Source organism: Narcine bancroftii, chromosome 3, assembly GCF_036971445.1.
Source record: "Narcine bancroftii isolate sNarBan1 chromosome 3, sNarBan1.hap1, whole genome shotgun sequence".
In the NCBI taxonomy this organism is placed as follows: domain Eukaryota; kingdom Metazoa; phylum Chordata; class Chondrichthyes; order Torpediniformes; family Narcinidae; genus Narcine; species Narcine bancroftii.
The window spans coordinates 132,515,565-132,539,411 of record NC_091471.1 but is presented as its reverse complement, the minus strand read 5'-3'; the positions used below and the strand labels follow the sequence as shown (position 1 = coordinate 132,539,411).

The window sequence follows — 23,847 nt, the reverse complement described above, 5'->3', positions numbered from 1 at the left end:
TACTGACCATTGATGGCTCCACTGATGAGATTGTCAAGAGTATTAGGTTCCTCAGAGTGCATTTGGCAGAAAATCTCACCTGGTCCCTGAACACCAGCTCCATAGCCAAGAAAGCCCAGCAGCACTTCCACTACCTGTGAAGGCTGAGGAAAGTTAATCTCCCATCATCTATCCTCTCTACATTCTACAGAGAATATATTGAGAGCACCCTGTGCAACTGCATCACCGCCTGGTTTGGTAGCTGTACGTCTTAGACCACAAGACCATGCAAAGGATAGTGAAGTCAGCGAAAAAGATCATTGGGAGCTTTCTTCCTACCATGAAAGATATCTACAACACTCAATCCAGGTGAAAGGCAATAAACATTGTGAAGGACTCCACACACTCCTCAAGTAAACTGTTCACCTTCTGCCATCTGGTAGGAGGTACTGCAGCACTAGAGTCCATATATCCAGATTGGGTAACAGTTTTTATTTCCCCCAAGGCCATCAAACTCCTGAATTTCCAGAACATATGTGAATAGAGTACCTTGGTACTGAGGACTCTTACAGCATATGTGTTAATATTTAATATTTTACGTATTTAACTTCTATTTTACTTACATTTATGTAAATATGCTGCATGGTCCTGGAAACACATCATGTCATCTTTACCATGCAAGCATGGTATAAATGGTAAATAAAGGTGACTTTGTTGCATTTTGGAAGGACAAACCAAGAAAGGACTCCAAAACCCAGCAGCAATAGAAATTCACCAAGACAAATGGTTACTCAAACAAAAGTTGCTTTTAATTTTCTTTAAACATGAAAACAGGATCAAACTTTAACTTACTACTATTAACTTAACCCCCTTCTAATTCTAAGCACATTTGTATGCAATGTATGTGTAAGTTCTGAAAAGTTCTTTAATTCACAGTCCAATCTCACTTCTCACTCTTCCAATTTCATTGGTTGCAGGCAATTCTTATACTGTGCTAGAAAGGTTCTTGTTGGTTTTCAGAGAGAGATTTGTTGCTCATTGGACACACACAAACTGATTCCTTCCAATCTGCCACATCAGTATCTTACTGAAGAAACTTGCCCCTTCAGGGTTTTCCCAGATGATAACCTCTTTCTTTTAAGTCACCGCAGAGTTTTTTTTCTGTTTCCCTGATCTCAGGCGAAACATTATACAGCCAGCCATCTCCTCTTGTATGGACTACAATGGCTTTAAACAGGCTGAACTCAAAACTCACAACCCGTCTTCAAAATGGGGTTTCAAACAAGCTTCCAAAGCCACTGCAGAAAACCAGCACTCTCTCTCTAACACACTTCGAGAAAAATCTGTTCCGACTCTCACTGCTTGCAAAACCACATGACCTACCTAAAACAGCCCACTCCATCAAAACAGCTTGCTGTCTCCCCAAATCAATTCATGAGAGATCTTATCAGTTTTCCGAGATGGACCCTTCCATTTGCACCTCATTGTGAAAATCTCCAGCACAAGAGTCTATTGTCTTTACAGACTTGTAGGCACCACCTTATGCATAACTCTTGCATTTTAAAATGAGTTCTGTTTTGAAGTGTCTGTATCTGTTTGTGTCCTACACTACTCCCACAATCTATCTTCCAAAAACATATCTATACTTAATATAACATCATCTTTCACAACTTGACAGTGTTACAAGATCAAACCAGCAACCACAAATAAGGCACATTACACAGGGGTAAAGATGAACATTTACTTTATTATCAAAAATTCACTTTCAAACTTTAATTCAAAATCCCCCCCCCTCTTTTATAACAATGCCCACTGGTTACTATGCAAATTTCTATAACAGAGTAAAAGTAATAAATTACCCAGCCTAAATATAACATATGTAATTAAAGTCTAAGTTATATTTCCAACCAGCCCACAGAAAAACTTAAAACACAAAACAAACACAAAACACACAACACTCACAAAACTTTGATCTTAATCGAAGCAAAGACCATAAACAAAATTCAGTTTGTTTGGTAAACTGAAGCCAAAAGATGAGGATGAGAGAGACAGAGACAGAGAGAGAGAGACAGAGACAGAGAGGGAAAGAGAGAGACAGAGAGAGAGAGAGAGAGAGAGAGAGAGAGAGAGAGAGAGAGAGAGAGAGGAGAGAGCACAAAATTCAAAATTGTCTTCTAGTGTTGCTTGCAGAGGAGAGGAACCAAGGCTTGGTCTGGATCCTTCCGGCTGCCTTCGGAATCTTCCCCCCTTTTAAAATGCCCAACATTCCAAGCTGTCTCCCAGACAATGACTCATGTTTTGGGCCTCCTTCCACTCCACAGCACACCCAGTGGTGGTTTGTTTTCCAAGTCCAGAAATTTCGAGATCATTTTCTGCACATGCCCAGTCTGTCTCCCACTCTCTCAGCAGTCCACCTTCACCTTGGAAAACTGTCACTTTCCAACACAAAACCACACAACACATATACCAGTACACCACACAGAATTCTGTAACAACAGAAACAAGATAATTTAAGTTTGGACACGAGTTCTATCCACCACCTTAAATTGTAATAAGCAATGTCTTGCACAAAATGAGGATTCATTAATCACATTGAGAGTAGAGTTCATCTGAAAATGTGATGATCAAGTCTTATTTCCAATCTCTTGATCCCAGCCATGGGGACTAAAATTAAGTCCAATAAATTATTATAAATACATGCTATTCATCCACCATGAAAATAAAATCATATATTAAAAACAATGCGATGGTACTGAAAATACAATTCCCAGACCCACAACTGCCTGAAAAATATTTCTTTCCAATGACTTGTCCCCATTCAGATTCAGTGATATTGCCATGATGATTATTGTAAGTTGAACAGATATTTATATGTGTTCAAATCCAAAGCTCAATTGGCCCACTTTTCATTGGATGGTCCATTCTGTTCCTTTGCATTATCGTGGTTGTTTCTCGACACAGTTGTGCCTGTGAAACTCTTCATTCAAATCCAATAATCTTGTGTCAGACAGAAGATCAGCAACTACCTTGGTGCCCACCAACCTAATATTACTCAGCTCGCAAATTAAGGTTTTACATTGCTAGTTCTCTGATGTGTTGTAGTTGCCCAAGTTAAGAAGATCTGGTGCTGAAGGTTGGGCCTCAAGCTGAACTAACATGAAGCATGTAGTCAATGGCAAAAATCATCTTGGTTCGGCTGGGAGTCGAAGGAGGAGCTTGGAGAGAGTTGGGCTTTGAGTCAGGAGGAGGAGCTTGCTGAAAGTGAGGAGAAGGTAAGCTATTAAAGTCGGGGGCTTACTGGGGCTTGGGCCTACATGGTTCGGCTGGGAGTCGGAGGAGGAGCTTGGAGAGAGTTGGGCTTTGAGTCAGGAGGAGGAGCTTGCTGAAAGTGAGGAGAAGGTAAGCTATTAAAGTCGGGGGCTTACCGGGGCTTGGGCCTACTTGGTTGTTCGGATGGGAGTCGGAAGAGCAGCTTGGAGAAAATCGGGCTGTGAGTCAGAGGAGGAGGAGCTTGCTGAAAGTGACAGGGTTAATTGGTCAAGGGGCCAATAAAAGGAGTGAAAGGGGGAGGGAGTGGGCAGCGAGGAGCGGCTCAGTGAGTGAGTGGAAAGCAGGCAAGGAAAAAAGGTAAGCAGAGTTATTTGCCTTCGTATTCAGAGTCGTGCCAGTAGGGTTAGTGCTCTGTACTGGGTGTCAGATGTGGGAACAATGGGTGACCTCCACCCTCTCAAATGGCCACATCTGCACCAGGTGTACCGAGATGCAGTTACTAAAGGAGCGAATTAGGGATATGGAGTTGCAGATTGATGACCTGCAGCTTGTAAGGGAGAGTGAGGAGTTAATCGACTCAACTTTCAGGGTGATAAATACTCCAGAACCCATGTCAGGTAAGTGGGAAACCGTCAGGGGGGGAAAGAAAAAAGCGAGAAAAATGGAGAGCACACCAGTGACTATCCCACTCAGCAACAGTTATGTTGTGTTGGATTCTGCTGAGGGAGATGACCGGTCAGAAGATGGCCAAGGGCACCAGGTCAATGACAATGAGCCTGGCAGAGTGGTGCAAAAGAAAAGGAAAAGGAGAAATGCAGTAATTTTTGGGGACTCTATTGTCAGGGGTACAGACAGGAGGTTCTGTGAGCCAGATAAGTATACTGGCATGGTGTGCTGCCTCCCTGGTGCAAGTGTACAAGATATCACAAATCGGGTCCAAAATATTCTGAGAGGAAAGGGAGAGCAGCCTGATGTCTTGGTACATGTGGGTACAAACGACATTGACAAGAAAAGGGAGGAGGTAATGAAAAGGGATTACAGTGAGCTGGGACGAAAGCTGAAAGACAGGAATGCTAGGGTGGTGACCTCGGGATTACTACCTGTTCCAAATGCAAGTGATGAAAAGAATGTAAGGATAAGGAAAATGCACGTGTGGCTGAGGTGCTGGTGTACAAGGCAAGGATTTGGCTTCTTGGATCATTGGGATCTCTTTTGGGGAAGGCATGATCTTTACAAGAGGGACGGGTTGGACCTAAATCCAAAAGGTGTCAACATTTTGGCAAGTATGTCTGGTGCAGCAGTGGAGCAAGGTTTAAACTAATTTGGCAGGGGTATGGCAACCAGAGTGATAGGGAAAAGGGTAGGGAAGATAAAGTAATGGTCAGGAAAAGTAAAATAGGAAAAGTAATGTTGGGAGGAGAAAGTAAAAAATCAGATGGTGCAGTGAGTTTTCGGGTCAATGATAGTGTTAAGAAAATTACAAAGAAAAATAGTGGGCAAAAAAATCAAAAGAAAAGGTTACAGAAGTCTCTAGATATTAAAAGGACAAAGAGCATAAGAGCACTTTATCTGAATGCCCGCAGTATTAGAAATAAGGTTAGTGAACTTGAGGCGCAAATCGGTACCCATGCCTATAATTTGGTAGCCATCACAGAAACATGGCTACAAGGTGACCCTAAATGGGAATTAAACTTTCAAGGGTATCAGGTGGTGCAAAGAGATAGACAGGATGGTAAGGGAGGTGGAGTTGCACTCTTAATCAAAGATGAGCTCCAGGCAGTAGTGAGGGATGATATAAGATCTAAAGAGCATAATGTTGAGTCCATTTGGGTAGAGATAAAGAATAACAAAGGGAAAAAATTATTGGTGGGTGTTATCTATTGCCCACCAAATAACAATAGTTTAGTGACACAGGAAATAAATAGAGAGATAAGCGAGACATGTAATAATGATACATATGGCAGAAGTCATGGGGGACTTTATCTTCCACATAGATTGGGAAAATCAAGTTGGTCGTGGGAGTCTGGCAGAGGACTTCATAGAATGCATCCGCGATAGCTTTCTTGAGCAGCATGTTAAGGAACCAACAAGAGAAAATGCTCTCCTGGATCTAATGTTGTGCAATGAGATAGGTAGAGTAAATGATGTAATAGTCAGAGACCATCTGGGAAATAGCGATCATAGTATGATTGAATTTCTCATTCAGATGGAAGGGGAAATAGTTAGATCTAAAACTAATATATTATGCTTAAACAGGGGTGACTACCATAGGATGAGGGAGGAATAGGGCAGAATGGACTGGGAGCACAGGTTAATTGATGAAACAGTTGAGGAACAGTGGAAAATTTTCAAAGAAATATTTTGTAATGCTCAACAAAAATATATTCCGGTCAGGAAAAAGGGCAGCAAGGGAGGGAAAAAGCAACCATGGTTAACAAAGGAAATAAAGGAGAGTATAAAATTGAAGGCGCAGGTATAAAAAGCTGCAAAGAGCAGTGGGAAACTGGAAGATTGGGATAACTTTAAGAGACAACAAGGGGTTACAAAGAGGGTAATAAGAAATGGGAAAAAGGATTATGAAAATAAATTGGCACAAAATATAAAAACAGAAAGCAAAAAATTTTATAAATATATAAAATGGAAGAGGATGGCCAGAGTTAACATAGGACCCTTGGAGGATGAGAAAAGAAAACTGGTAGCAAATAATGAGGAAATGGCCGCGGCATTAAACAAATATTTTGTGTCAGTCTTCACGGTGGAAGACACATCCAGCATGCCCAAGTGTGGAGTTAAGGATGCGAATGCGAAGGGGAGGGCCTTGATAAAATAGTTGTTACAAAGGAAGTAGTGATGGAGAAACTAATGCGACTAAAGCCAGACAAATCACCAGGTCCTGATGATATGCATCCAAGGGTTCTGAAGGAAATGGCAGAAGTTATAGTTGATGCATTGGTGGTCATATACCAAAATTCTTTGGATTCTGGGCAGGTCCCGGCAGACTGGAAGACAGCAAATGTCACGCCACTTTTTAAGAAGGGATGTAGGCAGAAGACTGGAAATTATCGGCCAATTAGCTTGACGTCTGTAGTTGGAAAAATGCTTGAAGCCGTCATTAAAGATGAAATAGTGAAACTTTTGGAGCGTAAGGGTTCAATCAGGCAGACGCAGCATGGTTTTAGAAAGGGAAGACTTGTTAGGATTCTTTGAGGATATAATGGGTGCGGTGGATAGAGGGGAACAGGTTGATGTTGTTTATTTGGATTTCCAGAAAGCATTTGATAAGGTGCCGCACAAGAGACTTCTCAGTAAGTTACAGGAAAGTGGAGTCCGGGGAAGTATATTGGCCTGGATTGAAAATTGGTTGTCTGACAGGAGGCAGAGAGTCTGGAAAAATCGGAGTTTTTTAGTTTGGCAGAGAGTGGTAAGTGGGATGCTGCAGGGGTCAGTGTTAGGCCCACAACTGTTCATCATTTACATTGATGACTTGGAGGAGGGGACAAAATGTGGTGTAGCCAAGTTTGCGGATGACAACAAATTGAGTGGAAGAGCAAATTGTAATGAGGATGTAGAGAGTCTGCAGAGGGATATAGTTAACCTGGATGAGTGGGCAAAGGTCTGGCAGATGGAGTACAATGTTAGTAAGTGTGAGGTTATCCACTTTGGCAATAAAAATAAAAGAGCTGAATATTATTTAAAGGGTGAAAAACTACAGCATGCTGTAGTGCAGAGGGACTTGGGAGTGCTTGTGCATGAATTGCAAAAAGTTAGGTTGCAGGTGCAGTAGGTTATTAAGAAGGCAAATGGAATGTTGGCCTTCATCACTAGAGGAATTGAATTCAGGAGTAGGGAGGTAATGTTGCAACTGTATAAGGTACTGGTGAGACTGCATCTGGAGTACTGTGTCCAGTTCTGGTCTCCATATTTGAGGAAGGATATACTGGCTTTGGAGACAGTCCAGAGGAGGTTCACTAGGTTGATCTCTGGGATGAAGGGGTTGACTTATGATGAAAGATTAAATCGTCTAGCATCGTATTCGCTCAAGTTCAGAAGAATGAGAGGAGATCTTATAGAAACATATAGGATTATGAAGGGTATGGATAGGATAGATATAGGAAGGTTTTTTGAGCTGGCTGGGGAAACTAAAACGAGAGGACACAGTCTCAAGATTCGGGGGAGTAGATTTAAGGACAGAGATGAGGAAAAATAGTTTTTCCCAGAGAGTAGTGAATGTTTGGAATTCTCTATCCAGGGAAGTGGTTGAGGTTGCCTCATTAAACATATTTAAAATTCGGTTAGATACATTTTTACATGATAGAGGAATGATGGGGAGAAGGCAGGTAGGTGGAGTTAGGTCATAAATTAGATCAGCCATGATCGTATTGAAAGGCGGAGCAGGTGCGATGGGCCATTTTTGGCCTACTCTTGTTCCTACTTTCTATGTTCCTATCATGTTATTATTCAGCTGCAAAGAAACACCTGCTGATAATCAGTCCAAGGTTTTGATCGCACTATGCAAAGTAATGCATCAGACATATAAGATGAAACGTAGGCCAGATTGAAGTCTTTAGTTAGGGTGGAAGAGATGATGGAGTTCAACTTTAGTCCAAGGAGCATATTATGTCATATGTTTGCATTTGTATTATTGCATCTTTTTGAAAAAGAAATTAATAATATACGAAAATCAGTGAAGAACAAGATGCTCGTTAGACAAAATAAACTTTCTGGAACAACTTCTGTTTGGAGGCTACAAGATCCCAGCTTCAAGACTATCAAAGAAAAGTAATACAGTAAAACCTCTGATATTCAGAATTCAAGGAATCAGCAAAAAAAGGAGGAAAATGAATTAAAAATATATAAAAAAAGAATAAAAGGTAAAAAAATACACTTGTTTAAAATTGTAAAAGTAAACACTCTCTGAAGTAACACTAAAACCTTTGCTGAAGACGGGTGCAAATTCAGTGGCAAAGTACTTTGGTTGTTCTTTCTTTGGCTTGGCTTCGCGGACGAAGATTTATGGAGGGGGTAAAAAGTCCACGTCAGCTGCAGGCTCGTTTGTGGCTGACAAGTCCGATGCGGGACAGGCAGACACGGTTGCAGCGGAAAATTGGTTGGTTGGGGTTGGGTGTTGGGTTTTTCCTCCTTTGCCTTTTGTCAGTGAGGTGGGCTCTGCAGTCTTCTTCAAAGGAGGTTGCTGCCCGCCAAACTGTGAGGCGCCAAGATGTATGGTTTGAGGCGATATCAGCCCACTGGCGGTGGTCAATGTGGCAGGCACCAAGAGATTTCTTTAGGCAGTCCTTGTACCTTTTCTTTGGTGCACCTCTGTCACGGTGGCCAGTGGAGAGCTCGCCATATAACACGATCTTGGGAAGGCAATGGTCCTCCATTCTGGAGACGTGACCCACCCAGCGCAGCTGGATCTTCAGCAGCGTGGACTCGATGCTGTCAACCTCTGCCATCTCGATACTTCGACGTTAGGGATGAAAGCGCTCCAATGGATGTTGAGGATGGAGCGGAGACAACGCTGGTGGAAGCGTTCTAGGAGCCGTAGGTGATGCCGGTAGAGGACCCATGATTCGGAGCCGAACAGGAGTGTGGGTATGACAACGGCTCTGTATACGCTTATCTTTGTGAGGTTTTTCAGTTGGTTGTTTTTCCAGACTCTTTTGTGTAGTCTTCCAAAGGCGCTATTTGCCTTGGCGAGTCTGTTGTCTATCTCATTGTCGATCCTTGCATCTGATGAAATGGTGCAGCCGAGATAGGTAAACTGGTTGACCGTTTTGAGTTTTGTGTGCCCAATGGAGATGTGGGGGGGCTGGTAGTCATGGTGGGGAGCTGGCTGATGGAGGACCTCAGTTTTCTTCAGGCTGACTTCCAGGCCAAACATTTTGGCAGTTTCCGCAAAGCAGGACGTCAAGCACTGAAGAGCTGGCTCTGAATGGGCAACTAAAGCGGCATCGTCTGCAAAGAGTAGTTCACGGACAAGTTTCTCTTGTGTCTTGGTGTGAGCTGCAGGCGCCTCAGATTGAAGAGACTGCCATCCGTGCGGTACCAGATGTAAACAGCGTCTTAATTGTTGAGGTCTTTCATGGCTTGGTTCAGCATCATGCTGAAGAAGATTGAAAAGAGGGTTGGTGCGAGAACACAGCCTTGCTTCACGCCATTGTTAATAGAGAAGGGTTCAGAGTGCACATTTCTGTATCTGACCCGACCTTGTTGGTTTTCGTGCAGTTGGATAACCATGTTGAGGAACTTTGGGGGACATCCGATGCGCTCTAGTATTTGCCAAAGCCCTTTCCTGCTCACGGTGTCGAAGGCTTTGGTGAGGTCAACAAAGGTGATGTAGAGTCCTTTGTTTTGTTCTCTGCACTTTTTTTGGAGCTGTCTGAGGGCAAAGACCATGTCAGTAGTTCCTCTGTTTGCGCGAAAGCCGCACTGTGATTCTGGGAGAATATTCTCGGCGACACTAGGTATTATTCTGTTTAGTAGAATCCTAGCGAAAATTTTGCCTGCAATGGAGAGCAGCGTGATTCCCCTGTAGTTTGAGCAGTCTGATTTCTCGCCTTTGTTTTTGTACAGGGTGATGATGGTGGCATCACGAAGGTCCTGAGGAAGTTTTCCTTGGTCCCAACAAAGCTTGAAAAACTCATGCAGTTTGGCATGCAGAGTTTTGCCGCCAGCCTTCCAGACCTCTGGGGGGATTCCATCCATACCTGCTGCTTTGCCACTTTTCAGTTGTTCGATTGCCTTATATGTCTCATCCTGGGTGAGGACCTCATCCAGCTCTAGCCTTAGGTTTCTGTTGAGGGAGCTGGAGCTGGGCAGAATCTTGGACTGAGTGGTTGGCACTGAAAAGAGATTGGAAGTGTTCTGACCATCGGTTGAGGATGGAGATCTTGTCGCTGAGGAGGACTTTGCCGTCTGAGCTGAGCAGCGGGCTTTGGACTTGGGGTGAGGGGCCGAACACAGCCTTTAGAGCCTCGTAGAAACCCCTGAAGTCGCCAATGTCCGCGCTGAGCTGGGTTCATTTGGCGAGGCTAGTCCACCACTCATTTTGGATCTCCCGGAGTTTGCGCTGAAGATGGCTGCATGCGCGACGGAAGGCTTGTTTCTTCTCTGGACAGGACGGCTTTGTAAGGTGAGCCTGGTGGGCAGCTCGCTTCTTTGCCAGCAGCTCCTGGATTTCCTGGCTGTTTTCGTCGAACCAGTCCTTGTTTTTCCTGGAGGAGAAGCCCAGTACCTCTTCAGTGGATTGCAGTATGGTAGTCTTCAACTGATCCCAGAGGGTTTCAGGGGACGGGTCCGTGAGGTGGGTTGCATCGTCGAGCTTTGCTTTGAGGTTTGCCTGGAAGTTTCCTCTCGCTTCGTCTGACTGCAGGTTTCCAACATTGAACCTCTTTCTGGGGGCTTTACTGTTCCTGGGCTTTGGCTTGAAGTGAAGGTTGAGCTTGCAGCGAACCAGCCGGTGGTCAGTGTGGCATTCCGTGCTGGGCATGACCCTGGTGTGGAGCACATCTCGTTTGTCACTTTCTCGCACCAAGATGTAGTCCAGGAGGTTGTACTTTGATCATAACAGCTGTTTGGATAAAGTTGTGTGAAACAGCAATGGTGTCACCCAGGATGGAGCTGGTTGATACTGCTTACCATTGGAGTGACTCTCTTAAAATGTTTCCTTATCCCTGATGAGTAAGTTGCCCCAGTCTGGGGCCTTATCTGTAAATTTGGAGGAGGGGGAGGTGAACTATCTAACATGTTATTATTCAACTTCAGGCAGCTCATGGAGGAGGAGTACGAACCTGCATATGCAGCAACGGTTAAATGATTTCAAAGAATGTGACTGAAAATAAGGAAAAATGCTTTAAGATTTATATATTTGTGCAAGTGAAGTTTGTTCAGTGTAAGTACAGCATAGTATTTTTGTTTTTTAAACTGTTTATTCTTAATGCAGGTGTATTAGTTAGGCATTGTAGGAGCAAGTCTCAAGCAACCAGAAAATACACTTGGGTGTTGGATATCATAGGTTTTACTGTAATTAGAATGAGGAAACTAGACTTTAATCTTTAAATGTATACTTAAACTCACCAATACCACATTATGCTTGATTAAAATTAATCATGCTGTCTAGCTTGTCAATCCATCCTTCCCCACAAAAATGCAGTGCACTCTCATTTATGGTTATATTTTATTCAACCAGCTTCATTACCAGAATATGAAACTAAATGGTTGACAGCTACAGGAACTCGTAAAGGGTAAATTCCTGCTAGAGATCGCTTGTTCTTTTTCAGCAGCTTGAGATCAGCTGCAGGTGCTTTGGCTTCAATCTAATCCACAGATCATAGATCAGAGAAAAAGGAGAGAGTTCTGGAGCGACTTGGCATTCAAAATATGAAAGTGACAAGCAAGGGAGAATGCTTTCCTGATAAACACAAGTAACTCAACTAAAGACTAATGTGTCCTTCAGTTGACAGCAATTTAAACCAAAATAGGTCACAGCTTTCAAATGGATCTCTTGAGAATTAATTGAAGCTTCAATCTGCAATATTAAATTATATGAAGTAAATCAGATTATAATAATTTAAAATTAAATAAATCACAAGATATTCAATCACACCTCACTTTGCTATGCTTTCCTTCAGAATATCAATATTTATATACCCCAAGTGATCAGAAAAATTTTGGTACAGGAAACCTTGTCCCAAGATAGATAGATAGAGAAATCCTATTGCCTGTATCCTATGCTTCCCATATTCCAATCAAGTTCTAGCAGCTTCAAACACCTATCTACATGAGGGTCAATACAGTGGCTATTCAACCTAGCAAGCCGCACGTCTTTATAATACAGGAAGAAATCCACAGGGCCACAGGTAGAACATGCAAAGGATACCACCAGAGCTCAGGATTAAATCAAGTTCATTGCACTAAGCCACAGTCTGCCACCCTATAATTATAGTTTCTCCACCCTGTCTCAAATCATTAAAATTTACACATAGATTCAATTAATTTCAGAAGAATTTTGAAAAGGAGTGTGATGAGCATGCAGTGCTCTTACTCCTGTTCAACACTAAAGATGAATTTCAAGTGGCAAGATGGAGTAGAAGGAAGACGTGTGTTCCACCTCTCCCCAGCTGGATCATTAAATACCCGGTTTTTCAATAGTATAAAAGTGATTAAAAATAAGATTTACAGTTATTTAAATAACAGTGCTTTATGATGACATCTAATGTGAAAAAATTTAAACCTCAGCTTCAGTAAAAACTACCATATAAAAGTGCGGAAGAATTGAGGCCTACCTGCCTAGCTGAATCCACGGAGTCGTTGCTGGGAGTCTCCAAGTCTCAGAGGACTCCAGCCCCTTCGAGTTTGACTCCGGCGCTGATCCTGCATCCGCAAGATGGCACTGGCACATCGGTGAATTCGGCCTTTGCCAACCCGCGTTCACATGAAAAAAAGCTGTGTGCGCAGACGGCACGGCCGATAAGGGGACCCGTGAACCCGTGACCTCGCTGGGCGGCCCAGTGGCGTCCAGGGTAGCGTCGGAGGATGCCTCTGCGCGTCCGACAGCCTTGCCTGGCCAGCGTGCAGCATTTCGGGCCCGAAAGCTGTTGGAGAAAGTCGGTGCTGTGGGCGAGCCTGAACGCCGGCATCCCGAAGAGGTTAGGGTGCCAGCGTCGGGTGTCCAGACCCACAATCATTCAGTCAAAGGATCTACGATGACTGAGGAAGAAGAGGAACTTACCTTATTGGAATTCGTCCAGGAGGAGGAGCCTGCAGTTAAAGAAGGTGAATCTCAATAAATGGAAGTGGAATCTGAACTGGATTCAGTGTTCACTGTTTTGGAAGGGATTGCTTGTCAAATATAGCAAATGCATAAGATGTCAAAACAAATATCAACTCAAATGAATCAAGGATTTATGGAGATGAAAATAAAAATTAATACTTTGTGTGATGAAATGTCAATGTGAAACAGGAAATGACTGTAGTTAAAAGTGATATTAATACCGGCATCACCTACAGCTCCTAGAACGCTTCCACCAGCGTTGTCTCCGCTCCATCCTCAACATCCATTGGAGCGCTTTCATCCCTAACGTCGAAGTACTCGAGATGGCAGAGGTCGATAGCATCGAGTCCACGCTGCTGAAGATCCAGCTGCGCTGGGTGGGTCACGTCTCCAGAATGGAGGACCATCGCCTTCCCAAGATCGTGTTATATGGCGAGCTCTCCACTGGCCACCGTGACAGAGGTGCACCAAAGAAAAGGTACAAGGACTGCCTAAAGAAATCTCTTGGTGCCTGCCACATTGACCACCGCCAGTGGGCTGATATCGCCTCAAACCGTGCATCTTGGTGCCTCACAGTTTGGCGGGCAGCAACCTCCTTTGAAGAAGACCGCAGAGCCCACCTCACTGACAAAAGGCAAAGGAGGAAAAACCCAACACCCAACCCCAACCAACCAATTTTCCCCTGCAGCCGCTGCAACCGTGTCTGCCTGTCCCGCATCGGACTTGTCAGCCACAAACGAGCCTGCAGTTGACGTGGACTTTTACCCCCTCCATAAATCTTCGTCCGCGAAGCCAAGCCAAAGAAAGAAAGAAAGAAGAATAAATGTATAAAATCAGTTGATACCATGCAAGAACATTTTAAGAAAATTGAAACAGCTTTCTCTGAGTGTCAAACTCAGGAAGAACGTAATAGAGAAAAAATGGAAAAAGTGTAAGGTTCTTTTGTAGATTGGGGGATTCAGAAAAGAGATTTAATGAAGATTGATTCGTTGGAAAATCAAAGTCGGAGGAAAAATGTGAAAATAGTTGGTCTCCCAGAGGATATTGAAGGTGCTGACCCTATAAAAATTTTTAAGCACTGGATCCCAGAGGTGCTGAGTAAAGAGCTTTTCCCTGAAGGTTTGGAATTGGATAGGGCTCATAGAACTCTGAGAAGACGACCTCTTCCAGGACAAGCACCGAGAGCAGTCTTGATTAGTTGTTTAAAATATCAAGATCGTTTAAAATATCAAGATCGTGAAATGATTTTACATATGGCAGTGCAGAACGCAAGACAGAATCGATCTCCATTAATGGTTCAATATAATAGGGTGTTTTTTTTTAAATGCTGATTTGAGTCAAGAGGTTATTAGAAGATGACGAGAATTTAATACAGCTAAAGATGTTTTGTGGTGAAAAGGCTACAAGTTTACTTTTCGTTATCCTGCAATTTAAGGTTTTCTATGGAAATTTTCAATCTCAATTTTTTGAGAATGATCATGATGCTTTGGTTTTTGCTAATTCTTTGCCGGAATTGTGAAGAAATGGATCTTCTCCACCGTTATCTCCTAAGAGGAGAGTAAACGGAAATGAAAATGGACATGGGAATGGAAAGAATGGAAAGCATGGAAAGAATAGAAAGAAAGAAGATGACATAAAGTCTTCTTGATGTTGAAGATCCGGAGCAGTCGTTGGGCTTGGAATCATTGGGCTGAATATATGGACTATATTTGACTGTGTTTGATTAAATAATTAATATGTATCTGGCTGGGGGGGGTGGGGAGAAAATTAGATATAAAGCGATCAAGGTTGAATTCATGGACATTCATGGACAATTATCATAATTTGATTATTAGACAGAGGTGCTCTGGGGATTTTCTATACGACGTCTGAGAGCTGATAATCGATTCTTTACCATTTATTTGCTAGTGACTGGGTTTAGTGGGAGGGGTTAGATCAGTATGGGTTTTTTCTTCTTTTTTTTCTTTTTGTTTTTTTTCTACAAGTAGAAGAGATTGGACTATTTGGATAACCACAAAGAACATCTCAACATTAAAATACGAGGTGAAATTCTCATAAGGATTTTTCACTTTTTTCAAGAATTATCTAAGACCATATATAATTTATACATGACTCATTCTGTATTGCATTATATAAAATGATACAATTAATTAATGTCTGAAACATATATATGTAATATTTCTCTCCAACAAATTTTAAATATTTTGAAAAATAGGTGCAAATGAGTGACAAAAAAAGTAATGTTGCAAAACAAAACTTTCCATCAATGCTCCTTTGGCTAAAATACATAATGTGACATCTTGAGGCTTAACATAGACTGCAGAATGTTTGCCAATAAATTGGAGATGAGCACAAAAGACATCCATGGAATTAAAACAAAAATTTGCTGGAACTACGCAGTATAGGCAGCACTCGCAAGGAAAAGTTAGTTTTTAAAATTCTGTTAAGTTTGCCTGGTACTTCTATGTTGATGGACAAAATTCTCAAATTGTCCATCATTTTAATATTTAAATAATGACAACTTTAATGCAAAGCATGCCTAAATTATTAACTGACTGCTACACCCAAATTCAAGATTTCTTCCCCAGGCCTTTCTGCTTTCCACTGGGAAAATTCACTCCATTACTCTCTGGTTGGCACATCCCTCCCCATCCACTTCTCTGCTCAGGAAAAGCAACACTTGTTCTCTCCTTCACCATCATCTACGGACCTTTCAACTCCTTGAAAATTATCCATACTCAGAGCTTTCAATATGGACTCCTCTATATTGGTTAAATAAAACACAGAGAACCTGCTGTGGGACACAAAGACCATCAAGTTTCCAGTTACATATCATTTCACTCCCCTTTCCACTCCCATATCAACCTGTTTATCCTCAGCCTTCTCCACTGCCAGTAAAGTCAAACAAAACTAGAATACCACCAAGTTTATTGTCATCTGATTGAACATAAACAACCCAACAAAATAGCGCACACAGACACACAGTACACCCTACACTCAAACAACATATATACTGTGTATAGCGATCCAAAATAAATAAAGATAAAAATAATTTATGGGCTTCTCAAATTGTTCAGCAGTCTCACTGCCTGTAGGAAGAAATTGTTTCCCAGCCTGGCAGTCTTGGTTTTTATGCTCCTTGAAGGTAGAGTCTCAAAGATAGTGTGCTGGATAATAAGGGTAATCAATGATTCTCTGAACCCTCTTTAAGTACCGCTCCCTGTAGATATTATCAATAGGCAGATGATAGACACCAGTGATCTTCTTGACAATTTTAATCATCTGCAGTACTGATTTCCAATTTGATGCTTTGCATGGCCATACCATCATGCAGCCAGTCAGGACACTCTCTATTGTGCTCCTGTAGAATGTTGTTAGGATGATGGCTGGTAGTTTTGCCTTCCTAAATCTCCTTTGGAAGTGTAGGCACTGCTGTAGCTTCCTGACTAATGAGGTATTGTGGGTCTAGGATAAGTTGTCATTTAAATGGACGCGAAGGAACTTTGTGCTCCCCATTCCTCAATAGAGCCATTACTAAGTTCTGCTGATATGACCATCTTGTATTCTATTACACTATTCCCTGCCTGTTTTTCTTTTTAAAATTCATATTTAAACTGCTCATAAAATTAATCCAAGATTTAAGAATACAGAGTGTGTATGTTCCTGTCAGGAACAGCAAGTTGGATCAGCACGTTTGCAGATGACACTAAGATAGGAGGGGTTGTGGACAGCAAAGAACATTTTCAAAGCTTGCAGAGGGATAAATGGCAGATGGAGTTTAATACAGACAAGTGTAGGGTGTTGCATTTTGGAAGGACAAACAAAGGTGGGACATTCATGGTAAATGGTAGGGCACTGAGGAGTGTGGCAGAACAGAGGGATCTGGGAATACAGATACATAATTCCCTGAAAGTGGCGTCACAGGTGGATGGGGTTGTAAAGAGAGCTTTTGGAATATTGGCCTCCATAAATCAATGTATTGATTTATAGGAGTTGGGATGTTATGGTAAAGTTGTATGAGATATTGGTGAGGCCAAATTTGGAGCATTGTGTGCAGTTTGGTTATGTTACTACAGGAAAGATATCAATAAGATAGAGAGTGCAGAGATTTATGAGATGTTGCCCAGTCTCAGAATCTAAGTTACAGGGAAAGGTTAAACATGTAAGGACTTCATTCCCTGGAACATAGGAAAATGAGGTGAGATTTGATAGAGGTATTTAAAATTATGAAGAGGATAGAGAGAGTAAATATAGATAGGCTTTTTTCCAGAGGGTAGGTGAGATACAAACTAGAGGACGTGGGTTAAGAGGGAAAGAGGAAAATTTTAGGGGGAACACAGAGAGGAGTGGGAGTGTGGAACGAGCTGCCACCTGAAGTGGTGAATGCAGGCTCAATTTTAACATTTTAAAAAGATGGACAGGTACACAGATGGGAGAGGTGTAGAGGGCAATGGACTGGGTGCAGGTCAGTGGGACTAGGCAAAAAAAAAAATGATTTGGCAGACAAGAAGGGCCAAAGGGGCCTGTTTATGTGTTGTAATGTTCTATGGTTTTATTACTGCACAAATGAGAATGCTGCTACAACCATGCTCATAGGAAGAAAGAGACAGCCTCCAAACAAGTAAACTCAAGAATCATTTAGCTCATTGCATAGGTGAGGGTATGTTTCCTCAAAATCTTGTCCAAGATCTCTTTACTAAGTTAAATACAGCATCAAATGTTTGGAACTGAAAGGATGAAAGCTTTTAAAGTGTTTGTTTCAATAAAAAGATCTGCCTAACTTTCTTTGCACTGTGCACACCAAAGCAGCAAGGTTTTCAAAACAATTTTAATTATTTTTTGTAAGCTTCTGGCCACCACTCCCCCCTCCGGTAGCACTGCTCATCACACAAAATATAAATCACTGGAAAGAATAAATATGTTTCCTCACTTTGCAAGCTTTCTCTAAAGCACAAAGAACCTGCTGCAGGAACACAGCATCTACGGAGGCAAAGGGATGGGCAATGTTACAGGTCAAGACTCTGCATCTGGACAACCCCTCTGTCTCCACAAATGCTGTTTGATCCACTGAGTTCATCCAGCAGTTTGGTTTTTTTTGCTCCAGATAACAGCATCTGCATTCTTTTGTAGAATCTTCAAATGGACCAAATGTAAGTAGTTGATAGTTTATTTAGAGCAAATTGTTACGAGCCCAAAGGACCCCAAAGCCCAGCAGCAATATTCACCACAACAAGTAGATACTTAAACAAAAGTTGTTTTTAATTATCTTTAAACATGAAAACAGAATCAAACTTTAACTTATCACTATTAACTTAACTACCCAACTTAACCCCCTTCTAATTCTAAGTACACGTGTATGTAATGTGTGTGTAAATTTAAGAAAAGTTCTTTGGTTCACAGTTCAATCTCACCTCATTCTTCCAAGTTCACTGGTTGCAGGCAATTCTTATACTGTGTACAGAATTTAACATGTATAAAGTTCACCAGGTTTTGGTGCTCGAAAGGTAAATGTTTACCACTCAGGAAGGTTCTTGTAGGTTTGCAGAGAGAGATGTGTGGTTTCAGGATTTCCACAACTGAGGGACCACCATTAGTTACCTCAATGTCTTGCTGAAGAAACTTGCCCCATCAGGGTTCTCCAGATGATAACCTCTTTCTTTCAAACTACCACAGAATTTATTTCTGTTCCTCTTATTCCAAGAGAAACATCAGACAGATAGCACTTCCAGCCATCCGCCACTCTGGAGCTTATGTTTCAGTTCCAACAAGCTTCTCCTGGCTTGTTTTAGCTGTGTCTCTATCGGAGATTCAAACTGCCAGCCACATGTCCTTCACTCTCTCACTTGCAGAACCCTCTCCTTCTCAATCAAACAATAGAAGTTAGTCTTCTTGTTCAATCTGTTGTTTTTAGGTAAAAAAGAACCCAGGAGTGACCTTTCTGTGCACTCTGTCAAAACCCTTGCAAAGAGCTATCAATAGCTCCTGCTTGTTGCTTTAAAGACAACACTCCATTCATTTATAATGTCATTTCAATTAGCACCTACTTGTGAAAGGTGCATAGCATTCTCCATAGTTTCTGTAAAGTCACTGAATATGAATTCTTCAGTTTTTCAAATAAAATTTGTTTTAAATTGTGTGTATGTATGTAACCTACTCTAATTTTACCAATTTATCTCCCAAAAACATCTCCAAATATTCCATCACAAAACAAAAATGGACTACTTACGGTTAAGATCAGAGAATGCTTGGTTCTTGGTTGTGTCATATTGTTGAGTGATGTAATTTATTTGCTGAAAGAAAAATCAATTATTGCTGAAATCCACCACTTCTTAAATCTTCTCTCTATATTCAGTCAAAATCTTTCTTACAGTTGGTGCTTGATTGAGCAAGGTGTGTAGATCCTGGAAGTTGTAGTTCACCAGCTTCTTAACTCCTTTAACTTGGTTTGTGAGGTTTTGATTTGTTGCAAACATGCACAGAGTTCCCACCCTAGTTTTAGTATGCAAAAAAAGTTACAAAATAAGCAAAGAACTGTTTACAGATTATGCCAAATTTAATTACACACCGCATAAATTACTGAAGAAACAGTATCTGTTAAATGATCATAATTTAAATTTATCAATATGGATCAGTAATTAAAATCTGAATTACACCAGGGTCAAGTCTTTATTCATTCTTGCATTATTTTGGAGTTTCTAAACCAATCAGCACTCTAAAAAGTAGAAAAGAATTTTAAAATATGTTTCATCAGCAAAATTTCACAACTTTAAAGACCTGGGTAATTTTGCTTGCATCTCATGTGCTATTTCCATGAAATCAAATTAGTTTGCTCTAAGATTGTAATTTTTGTCATTTTATGAATATGTCAAAATAAGTTATTGGTGTTGGTACCAGTAAACACGAATTATTTAATCAAATACATACACCTGTGTATTTATGACATGGATTATAAATGCAAGTGAATCAAAAGCGATCAAAAATATTAATGCTCAAGGATGAACCAAATGCAAATGGAGGAGTTTTAATTTCAATGCATTTTATTTACTTAAAATTATGAAAGATACAATTTGCAGTGTAGATTAGTCAGCCCTTCATGCATATTCCACAGTTGAATAAACTATTTTTAACCTCAGTACCAAATATCATTGCACGCACTGAATTTCCACAGCAGCAAATGTATTTTTTAAACTTAACTTTTATTTCCATGAGCAGTCTTATACAAAAAATATACATAGATCATGTAACAGATGTATACAGCGCATCAATCTATCTTATTTGAGTTCTGTTCCTTAGAAACATCGCAGATTTGAGCACCGAATTAACCTAATTCTAATCAATATGCAGTCACCTATATATTTAACCATGCATTTCTTCATATGCCCATTGTAACACTTCTGAATATAAATAGGAGAGGGTCAGAGTAAATCTTACTCAATTTATCACTGTGTCATCATTCTATATGCACTTGTGTACAATCACAATCTCATCTGTACACATTACTCCAATTACATGTAGAGTGCACCAGTCGAACTCCTCCCCACCACTGAGATTACCGAGAGGTTATATTCTTAATCTTGGTAATGGTAGTATTACCAGTGATCATTTGATGTGAAATCATCAGCCCTTCGTTGGAGTTTAGCTGTTATGCTTTCCATCAAATATACACTTTTTAATCTTTCCCTCTATTGTTGGACAGTTGGTGGCTTTATTTGGAAGACTACACAAAAGAGTCTGGAAAAACAACCAACTGAAAAACCTCACAAAGATTAGCGTATACAGAGCCGTTGTCATACCCACACTCCTGTTCGGCTCCGAATCATGGGTCCTCTACCGGCATCACCTACGGCTCCTAGAACGCTTCCACCAGCGTTGTCTCCGCTCCATCCTCAAAATTCATTGGAGCGACTTCATCCCTAACATCGAAGTACTCGAGATGACAGAGGCCGACAGCATCGAGTCCACGATGCTGAAGATCCAGCTGCGCTGGGTGGGTCACGTCTCCAGAATGGAGGACCATCGCCTTCCCAAGATCGCGTTATATGGCGAGCTCTCCACTGGCCACCGTGACAGAGGTGCACCAAAGAAGAGGTACAAGGACTGCCTAAAGAAAGCTCTTGACCATTGACCACCGCCAGTGGGCTGATATCGCCTCAAACTGTGCATCTTGGCACCTCACAGTTTGGCGGGCAGCAACCTCCTTTGAAGAAGACCGCAGAGCCCACCTCACTGACAAAAGACAAAGGAGGAAAAACCCAACACCCAACCCCAACCAACCAATTTTCCCCTGCAACCGCTGCAACCGTGTCTGCCTGTCCCACATCGGACTTGTCAGCCACAATCGAGCCTGCAGCTGACGTGGACTTTTACCCCCTCCATAAATCTTCGTCCGCGAAGCCAAGCCAAAGAAAGAAAGATTTCTACACAATACTGTAATCATCTTCTTTGCAATCAACAGCAAAACCCCAAGTAAACATGCCTGGTTTTTGGTATCTATATCCTCTGGAGTCTCCCCCAATATAAAAAAATATGTTGGCTCCAAAGGTGGGTCTACCACCATGACTTGCTTAATTTCCACCTGAATCTCTCTTCAATATTGACATAGTTTGGGACAGTGGGTATGATCGCCAATCTTCCCACATTCTCTCCAGCATAATTCTGAAGTTCTACTGTATCTCCCCAACACCTGAGGAGTCTTAAATACTCTCATTTTATTTTCCATTCAAACTCCTTCCTAGCCAGGCTACTTGTTAACTTGTGACCACCAAGGCATGTCTTTTTTCACATTTCATCTGTAAGACAAATATTCATTTCTAATTCCCATTTCTGTTTTATTTCCATAGCATTTCCTGTTACATTATCTTGAAGTCATCTGTATAATTGAGCTATCAGGTTCGTCTTTATCACTCCCTCCATAGTCAGCATGAAAATCTTTTCTAATGTTGATGGTTTTATACATATCTGCTCCCAATCTGCACGTGTCTGGAGTGCCACACTTGAATGAATCTTTAAAAAAAATTAATCCCTGATAAATCAAATTCTTTCTGAAGATGTTCATATGATTTCAAAGTTTCCCCACAAAAAAGCAAATCCACAATTTGCCCATTTTCTAAAGCCATTATCTACTATTCCAGGTAGGAATTCTGGGATAGTTACTATTTTTAATGCTTTGGATGTAGAGTTAAAAAGGTTTAGTTGTTTTCTAAAAGCCAATCAAGTTTTCATTGTGAATTTAATCCATTCATTGTCTATTTTTAATTTCTTCCAATTTTCTTGGTTTAGGAATGGTAGCCCATCCAGATACTTGGGCTTGAATTTTGTTCTATACTCGCCCAACCCATTTCCATATCATTTGCTATCCATGTCCGCTCCGTAAATGGTTATATGGTTATGTTATCAGGGTCCTCAGCTATGCTGTCCAGTAGTAATATGTAATGTTGGGCAAATTGAGGCCCCCTTTTTGTCTTAAGTCTAACTTCAGGTTTTTTTATTTTGCCATACAAATCTTGATATCAATTTGTCAAGAGCTTTAAATACCACCTTAGGAACTCCTATCAGCAAAGATTGGACTAAAAACAGTCTTGGCAAAATATTCATACAGATAGTTTCAATTCTACTAATTAATGATAAGGTGAATATCTCTCAACTGAGCATATCTACCTTTATCTCCTTCAATAACTTTCCATAATTGGCTTCATACAGTTTTAAGATGGAAGGAATGATAATAACACCTAGGTACCTAAAGCCCTCTCTAGACTAATAAAATCTGACCTGTTTATCTATTTGTGATGGCCACAAATATTGCTTCCGATTTTGATCATTAATTCAGGCACTGAAGAAATAGGGTCGGTCACATACAGCATGATACCATCCACAAATAGGGATCATTTATGTTCCACTCCTCTATCGTCTTTTATACCCTTTATATTACCCTCTTGCCAATAATTTCCAAAAGTGGAAATGTATATAGAAGAGCAGAGGACTCAAACTGTTTTTCTGCCTAACTCCACATTTCAACCTGAAAAACTGAGAGCAACATCCATTCATCCTCGCTCTTGATCTTGGGTTTAAATATAATACATTCACCCATTTTATAAATTTCAGCTGAAATCTCATCTTATGTAATGTATGGTTGAGATAGACCCAGTCTACTCTATCAAAAGCCTTTTGTGCATCTAAACTAAGAATCATAGATGTCTTATGTTTCTTTTTTCCTCATGACATAATGTTAAGAACATGCCTAATATTATTGTCTCCCTATCTACCAGGTATAAGTCCTGTTTGAACAGAATGTATCAAACAGACATGCAGACATGTCTTCGATGAGCTCTTTGTGAAGAGTTTTAATTAGATGGTTTAAAAGTTTAAAGTGAAGAATTTTTTCACTGTGCATGAACAAAATGAACACTAAGAAGCCAAGACATCAAAAAACAAAATTGAAAGAGACACCGACTCAGCCACGAATATCGAGTGAAAGCCTGAAAAGGTATGGCACAAGAACGATCTTGGGACCGACTGAGCCTGGCAGTGCTGGGGGGTTGGGGTTGGCGCGAGACCGGAATCTAATCCTGGAAGAGACTTTATGCAAACATTTCACGAGTGTTGAAACCGCAATGAGAGATCTGTCAGGGAAGATGACTGAATTTAAACAGTCAATTGAATGAGTGAATGGGCCAAGTGTAAGTCGACTTGGTTAAAATGCAAGAAAAGCGAAAGCTTTGGAAGATGACGCGAAGAAGTGGGACTTGGATAAACAAGCTATGCTGGATAAGATTGACCACATGGAGAACTTCAGTAGATGGAGTAATATTCAGATTATTGGATTG

The 23,847-nt window shown here is 41.1% G+C and overlaps 1 protein-coding gene across 19 annotated transcripts in view; it reads right to left on the bottom strand.

Moving 5' to 3' along the window:
- Positions 1-23,847, bottom strand: part of prom1a (prominin 1a) — a 239,385-nt gene that overhangs the window by 69,479 nt on the left and 146,059 nt on the right. For all 19 annotated transcript variants that reach the window (XM_069925152.1, XM_069925151.1, XM_069925132.1 and 16 more), the window contains 2 exons: positions 19,393-19,513; positions 19,251-19,314 (listed from right to left, as the gene is read on the bottom strand). In XM_069925152.1, coding sequence (XP_069781253.1) covers positions 19,251-19,314; positions 19,393-19,513 — 185 coding nt within the window. The remainder of the gene's footprint in view (positions 1-19,250; positions 19,315-19,392; positions 19,514-23,847) is intronic.